Genomic DNA, 7,821 nt, shown 5'->3' with positions numbered 1-7,821 from the left:
CCTCTACCCCTCTACCCCTCCACCCCTCCACCCCTCTACCCCTCCCTCCATCTAATCCCTCTTGGCCCACCCCTCCACCCCTCCACCCTCTACCTCTCCACCCCTCCACCCCTCTACCCCTCTACCCCTCCACCCCTCTACCCCTCTACCCCTCTACCCCTCCACCCCTCTACCCCTCCACCCCTCCACCCCCTCCTTCATCCCTCCATCTAATCCCTCTTGGCCCACCCCTTCCTCTTCCTCCTTCCATTCCCTGATGGCCTCTCCTTCTCCTCCACCTTGCCCCCCAGCAGCACTCCATTCCCCAGTCCCTTGGACAACCCGTTGGAGACCCCGTTAGACAGAGCCTTGACGGCCTTGGGCTCCCTGGGTAGCCGTGGCGTGCGGCGATACGTCTGGTAGTAGAAGTTACCGAACAGGGCGATGAAGGTGAGGGCGTAGCAGATAAGGGCATAGTGCATCCAGTGGGGAAACTCACAGTCCATGTAGAGGGACAGAGCAGTGTGGCCGATGGTGACATGGAACTGGATCTGAGGTAGAGACGGAGGTGAAATATTATTATTATTATTATTATTATTATATATATACAGTATGACAGGGCTATACAGTCACAGTCCATGTAGAGGGACAGAGCAGTGTGGCCGATGGTGACATGGAACTGGATCTGAGGTAGAGACGGAGGGAGGGATCAGTTGAAACCTTATTATATACAGTAGGACAGGGCCATTCAACTGTGGACACGTATAATTGGATCACAAGGAAGAAGGGGGGAGAAGGTGAAACACTCGTTCCTGGAGGGCAGAACCTTTCTGGTTTTCATTATCTCTCCAGGTAGAGAAGAAGACCAGCTGTACTTCGGCCTTCGAGGTTCAGTTATCGAACAGTCCAGCAACCCAGTAGCATGATATGACATAATGCTATTACTGACTGACTTACTGTAAATCCATCTCAATCGAGTTACTGTTAACAGATCTCTTACCATCTGGATGACAGTCAGGTACTTCTTCCACCACAGGTACTTCTGGATCTTGGGTCCACAGGAGGTCAGACCATAGTATAGGTACATCAGGACATGGATGGCTGCGTTCATGTGTGCACCAAAGAATGCTGCAAGGGGGGGAACCCAGCAGATAACGTAATGAGGTCCATTACTAAATTGCGATGAATAATGCATTACTTTCTAATAAGGGAATGTAACACGTTACTGCATGCTGCTACAGTAGAATGCAGAAGAAGAGATTCCTGTTGTCAAGGCAGTTCCAGGTTAAATAAAGGATACATAGAGAATACTCACACTGTCCGCCAGCGACCCACTTGATGCCGATCCACCAGAGGGTGAACATGGTGCAGTGGTGGTAAACGTGGAGGAAGCTGACCTGGTTAAACTTCTTCCTCAGGATGAAGAACACCGTGTCCAGGTACTCTACTCCTTTAGAGATGAAATACCACCACAACGCTGCTGCTATCTGTTGGGGGGGGGGGGGTAAGATTTGGGTAAGATTTGGACAACCATCTCCAGACAGGTTATATTTCATAACTTAGGGGTCATGTCTTCTCTAGAGGGATGTTTATGTGTCTGCTAGAATCTGTAGACTAGACTATTACCCTGATATGATCACCTGACCATTCACCTTTCATCATCAACCTTGGAAACAAAATGGCCGCTGACGTCAGAGAGGAAGAGGAGAAGCGAAAGAGATAACTGGGCCCAACATGTGTCTTCTCTAACAGGTGGTGGGTTTTTTTTTTTTTTTTTTTTTGCTCACCAAGCAAGGACTTTTTGTATGGAGGTCAATGAGAGAGTGTCGTAATTTGGTCAACAAAAAATGTAATGGCTTATTTGCTACGTGTGGCTTATTTGATTGAATATACGTTTTGTAATGATTAAGTTGTTACTAGTGTGCTGATATAAGTAGGACATGTGACATCACGGAAACTTTGAGAAAAAAAACACTTTATATCGGAGTCGTGCCTGTTGTTCAAGCGCGTATCTGCCCTCTCATTGGCTAGAATTGTCCCACCTGATCTAGCCTCTTCCCGACTGCCTTCCACTTTTGAAGACATTTATTTTAATTGTTAGAGCGGCCACCTGAGTATCTGGTCAATATAATGGATCATCTGTACTGACGTGGCATGCTGCCTGAGTATCTGGTCAATATAATGGATCATCTGTACTGACGTGGCATGTTGCCTGGGTATCTGGTCAATATAATGGATAATCTGTACTGACGTGGCATGTTGCCTGAGTATCTGGTCAATATATTGGATCATCTGTACTGACGTGGCATGCTGCCTGAGTATCTGGTCAATATAATGGATCATCTGTACTGACGTGGCATGCTGCCTGAGTATCTGGTCAATATAATGGATCATCTGTACTGACGTGGCATGCTGCCGGAGTATCTGGTCAATATAATGGATAATCTGCACTGACGTGGCATGCTGCCGGAGTATCTGGTCAATATAATGGATAATCTGCACTGACGTGGCATGCTGCCGGAGTATCTGGTCAATATAATGGATCATCTGCACTGACGTGGCATGCTGCCGGAGTATCTGGTCAATATAATGGATCATCTGCACTGACGTGGCATGCTGCCGGAGTATCTGGTCAATATAATGGATCATCTGCACTGACGTGGCATGCTGCCGGAGTATCTGGTCAATATAATGGATCATCTGCACTGACGTGGCATGCTGCCTGAGTATCTGGTCAATATAATGGATAATCTGTACTGACGTGGCATGCTGCCGGAGTATCTGGTCAATATAATGGATCATCTGCACTGACGTGGCATGCTGCCGGAGTATCTGGTCAATATAATGGATCATCTGCACTGACGTGGCATGCTGCCGGAGTATCTGGTCAATATAATGGATCATCTGCACTGACGTGGCATGCTGCCTGAGTATCTGGTCAATATAATGGATAATCTGTACTGACGTGGCATGCTGCCGGAGTATCTGGTCAATATAATGGATCATCTGCACTGACGTGGCATGCTGCCGGAGTATCTGGTCAATATAATGGATAATCTGCACTGACGTGGCATGCTGCCTGAGTATCTGGTCAATATAATGGATCATCTGCACTGACGTGGCATGCTGCCTGAGTATCTGGTCAATATAATGGATCATCTGTACTGACGTGGCATGCTGCCTGAGTATCTGGTCAATATAATGGATCATCTGTACTGACGTGGCATGCTGCCTGAGTATCTGGTCAATATAATGGATTATCTGTACTGACGTGGCATGCTGCCTGAGTATCTGGTCAATATAATGGATTATCTGTACTGACGTGGCATGCTGCCTGAGTATCTGGTCAATATAATGGATCATCTGTACTGACGTGGCATGCTGCCTGAGTATCTGGTCAATATAATGGATCATCTGTACTGACGTGGCATGCCGCCTGAGTATCTGGTCAATATAATGGATAATCTGTACTGACGTGGCATGCTGCCTGAGTATCTGGTCAATATAATGGATCATCTGCACTGACGTGGCATGCTGCCTGAGTATCTGGTCAATATAATGGATCATCTGCACTGACGTGGCATGCTGCCTGAGTATCTGGTCAATATAATGGATCACCTGTACTGACGTGGCATGCCGCCTGAGTATCTGGTCAATATAATGGATCATCTGTACTGACGTGGCCTGGTGTAAATGTCAAGGAGCAGTAGCTACGTAAAACTGAACCCGCCTGCTGGCTCCGTCAGTCTGATCGGAGGGTTTGGTCAGATAGATAAAGCCTGTTTCTTAACGACACGTCTCTCAGAGGAGAGCGAAAAGAGAGAGTGGGTGTCTAATTTCATGATCCCAGTCGCTGTAAAGATCATGGCCAGCCAGCATGACCCAGTTACTGGTCATACCGGCGTCTTTACTGGGTTTAAATACTAACGTTTGCTTTAGCCTGCCCAGAATGCCAGATGGGTGGGGTTTTTTGCATTTTTTTGCGAATATTCTATTGTTTCCATTGTGACCGGCAACCTGAATCAAGTCACACTAAAGATTTTTGAAAGGATTTCAAATACTACTTGAACCCAGGTTTGTGCCGCGCGCCCAGGGTCGTTTCTGGGTGAACTCACCCTGACTTCATTGGGGTCGTCTGAGTAGTCAACAGACTGGCAGATATAGCTGTAGCCGGCCGCCCGCGCCGCCAGGAAGAGCTGGGAACAGAAGAGATTACAACACACATATTAACCAAGAGAGAGAGAGAGAGAGAGAGAGAGAGAGAGAGAGAGAGAGAGAGAGAGAGAGAGAGAGAGAGAGAGAGAGAGAGAGAGAGAGAGAGAGAGAGAGAGAGAGAGGAGTGGGACCGAAGGGCTCGAATAGAAGCAGACAGATATGACCCTAATGGAAACAGGGAATCTAAGGAATCTACACAGATAAATTACACTTTGAAATGTTTGATGAATGCTAAAAAAGGTGAAAGTGAAATAAAAAAATATTCAGCAACTCTTGGAGGACAATGAAAGTTGACTTTAGTTAGTCTCAGTTAGTCTCTTGTGACAGGTTAAATTGAGTAGCTGGCCAGACCAGCAAGCACACGATCTTTGGTTCTGGGTGACGAGATTAAACTTAAATAAAGGATTGAGCGCCCACCTCTTTGCAGATGAAGAAGTTGAAGATGACCATGCTGAAGTTGTAGAGGATGAGTGTCTTCTTGAGCTGGAATGGTTCTCTGTTCTGCATGAACTTGGGACCCAGCCAAAGGAACAGCAGGTAGGAGGAACTGATGGCCAGCGTGGGGAGGGGGTTGTCCATCAGGGGCCATTTCTCCACTCGCTTGTCTGGGGGAAAGGACAATACACTCAGTATTACTGCCATGATAAAAGTGAGTAATACAAACATCTCTGACATTTCTTCCTCTACACTGAACAAAAATAGAAACGTAACATGTAAAGTGTTGGTCCCATGTTTCATGAGCTGAAATAAAAAATCCCGGAAATGTTCCATACGTACAAAATGCTTATTTCTCTCAAATTTTGTGCACAAGTGTGTGCATTTCTCCTTTCCCAAGATAATCCATCCACCTGACAGTTGTGGCATATCAAGAAGCTGATTAAATAGCATGATAATTTCACAGGTGCTCCTTGTGTGCTGGGAACAATAAAAGGCCACTCTAAAATGTGCAGTTTTGTCACACAACACAATGCCACAGATGTCTCAAGTTTTGAGGGAGCGTGCAATTGGCATGCTGACTGCAGGAATGTCCACCAAAGCTGTTGCCAGAGAATTGAATGTTCATTTCTCTACCATAAGCCGCCTCCCAACGTCGTTTTAGAGAATTTGGCAGCACGTCCAACCGGCCTCACAACCGCAGACCACATGTAACCACGCCAGCCCAGGACCTCGAGACCAAGATCAAACCTCTCTCTAATAAACACACACACTGACAATGCCACTGACTCACACACACACACACACACACACACACACGGGAGTGTGAGGATTACCTGCGATGGTAAGGGCCCATTTATATAAGTTCATGGTGTCATTTATCAGATGCGTGGCGAGCTCCATCGTTGCGGCCAGTATCTGAGGTCCCCTGCAGAAAGACACACAGAGAACACGCAGAAGAGCTCAGTAAAAAGCTCCCCGGTGTTAACATCCAGCTACCACTGAACGCTGCCATGTAGTTTCCTCCCAACTGCCGAGGAGGTCGTCCTTTCTGACAGCGTCTACAGTTTTACTGGGATGAAATCGGAGATACAGAGCTTCTTGGAATAACTCAGGTCTTCATTCAGTCAATTAGCCCATATTATTTAGGCTATTCTTATCCAGCAACATTTCTCAGCACAAGTTTAAAAGATGTATCTACAGTCCTGCACCACATGCTGATGTAAAGTAAACAATTAGACTTCCATCAATATCTGTCTGTTCCTAACAGAGCCGTGGGGAGAGGATGGGGGAGCCAGTAGGAGGGCATGGGGGGCGATACCGCGCTGCACTGTTCTGCTCGGGTGATGTGATAGACGAAATGGTCCTCTATCCAGCGACGCACAAATGCCGGGCTGACATCCGCACCAGGGAGCATGTCAGCAGCTTTTTGACCGGTCGGACTGACTGTCCGTACCGCCGCTAACCGGCATCCAATCTGTAGGCCTATGCTATTTCATTCAAAGCTACAATAGATGTTACATTCGAAATACTTTATATCCAAACAGGTCATGGCATAGTGCGCGAGCAGAGTAGTAATAATATAGGCTATTGGCCTAGAGCGCGCTGATAACACGTTGTGATTTAATGATCTATGAACCGTATAATAAATATGACGCCCCCCCCTTCTCAACCCCAACCAGGCAGCATCTGCTGTACCCAAGCCGTATTTAATCTGATGGGAATAAAGCATTACGCGCAATTAAAATATAGGCATATTACAAAATATATGTCTGGATATTTGAGTAGGGTAGAATAGGTTATTTGCATTTTGCAGCATAGCCCACTGGCCCTCCACATCACTATGATAACACGGCAATGTGCTATTCATTGATCATATACGGACCATTTCCCCATCCTATAATTTGAACCATAAGATAAAGAAAAATGAGAAAGCTAGCTAATTGTATCCAGTAAAATAAGTCAAATCTACCGAAACTCTGCGTACTATTATTTGATGAGAATGAAGATTCTTCTTCTCTTACCGTGGCGACAGATAGGGCTATACACGGTCCTTTTATTCTGACATTCAGTGCAAGGTCATGCAATCTAACAGTTCCACCGTTTCGGCTACCCAAAACCCTAATATATTTGTATATCCGTGGTTATGTTCCAATATACAACTAGTTAACATAACGGCCGAATAGATACATTCGTTATAGAGGCACCATCATGACCGCAACCTTTTCACTGCGCTGAAAACGTCTCTCTCGTGCTACTCGTTGGACTGATGACGGAGAGGGTTTGATGTTGCGCATGCGGAGATCTGTGGTCGAATGCAGCAGTAGTGGAGACCGGGAATATGTAACCGGTCTTTTTTTTACGACCTCTCGGTTGTGATCTCGTCTATACATCATAGACTACCTGACGATTTTCCCATCCTTGATCTGTGTGCGCTGTGAACGGGGGTATGGATATTTTTGCGCCGTGTTTTAGCCTACGCATAGGCCTAGTTGATTCGTAACGAAACGCCAAGGCCTGAAGTCCCTTTATTGGTGATCGTTTCTACTTGAGTCTAAGGACCGGATCCCTCATACAATAATGGGCACTGAAGATATTTCCCCGTAGAGAATGGGCCTGTAACGAACGGATATTTTGGACGCAAGGGCCGGACATTCTCCTATAAGGAGAAGGCCAAAGATAACGGAAATATGAAGATCTGGAGTACAGAACATGTTTTCAGGTTAGTAGGACAAGAGTCTCTGAGCTTAGCATTTAGATAGGCTAGCTACCGTTAAATACATCGTTGCTTGCTTGTAGAACCGTTGTCTTTATTTGAATTATTTGAATCTCTATCGTTCCAAATATTAGCCTACATTAGAGGCTCGTCGGAATGAGCGTGGAGCAGCGATGCGATTCTACAGTGTTCCCTCTCCGGTTGAGCATGTGAGTGACACAGTGTTACTGTTGAGGTCCCGGGTTTACAAAGTGTCACTGTCACGCAAACGTTTGAACATGTCAGTTATGTTGTTCTATTTGAACCACAAGGTGGTCCTGTGTAGCTCCGTTGGTAGAGCATGGCACTTGCAAAGCCAGGATAATGGGTTTGATTCCCAGGACCCATCCAGATGGAAAATGTATGCATGCGTGACTGAGAGTTGCTTTGGATAAAAGCGTCTGTTAAATGGCATAAATGATTGAAACAACAGATAA

The 7,821-nt window shown here is 46.1% G+C and overlaps 2 protein-coding genes across 6 annotated transcripts in view; one reads left to right on the top strand and one right to left on the bottom strand.

The window, feature by feature from the left end:
* Nucleotides 1-209: 209 nt before the first annotated feature.
* Nucleotides 210-6,885, bottom strand: LOC121542575 (elongation of very long chain fatty acids protein 4). Its single transcript, XM_041851996.2, has 7 exons — nt 6,654-6,885; nt 5,466-5,557; nt 4,612-4,799; nt 4,095-4,175; nt 1,295-1,466; nt 980-1,107; nt 210-530 (listed from the first exon to the last, which is right to left on the bottom strand). The coding sequence occupies exons 2-7, from the start codon at nt 5,530-5,532 to the stop codon at nt 210-212; spliced, it is 957 nt and encodes a 318-aa protein (XP_041707930.1). The 5' UTR covers nt 5,533-5,557; nt 6,654-6,885.
* A 67-nt stretch (nt 6,886-6,952) lies between these two features.
* Nucleotides 6,953-7,821, top strand: part of LOC121542574 (PRELI domain containing protein 3A) — a 37,426-nt gene continuing 36,557 nt past the window's right edge. For 2 of the 5 annotated variants that reach the window (XM_041851994.2, XM_041851995.2), the window contains exon 1: nt 6,953-7,351. In XM_041851994.2, the coding sequence (XP_041707928.1) occupies nt 7,320-7,351 (32 nt within the window). In that variant the 5' untranslated portion in view covers nt 6,953-7,319. The remainder of the gene's footprint in view (nt 7,352-7,821) is intronic. The other 3 variants (XM_041851992.2, XM_041851993.2, XM_041851991.2) reach the window with 2 other exon arrangements.

The sequence above is a fragment of the Coregonus clupeaformis genome, unplaced genomic scaffold, assembly GCF_020615455.1.
Source record: "Coregonus clupeaformis isolate EN_2021a unplaced genomic scaffold, ASM2061545v1 scaf1031, whole genome shotgun sequence".
In the NCBI taxonomy this organism is placed as follows: domain Eukaryota; kingdom Metazoa; phylum Chordata; class Actinopteri; order Salmoniformes; family Salmonidae; genus Coregonus; species Coregonus clupeaformis.
Note: the sequence above shows the minus strand (reverse complement) of the source record. Positions and strands in the feature narration are given on the sequence as shown.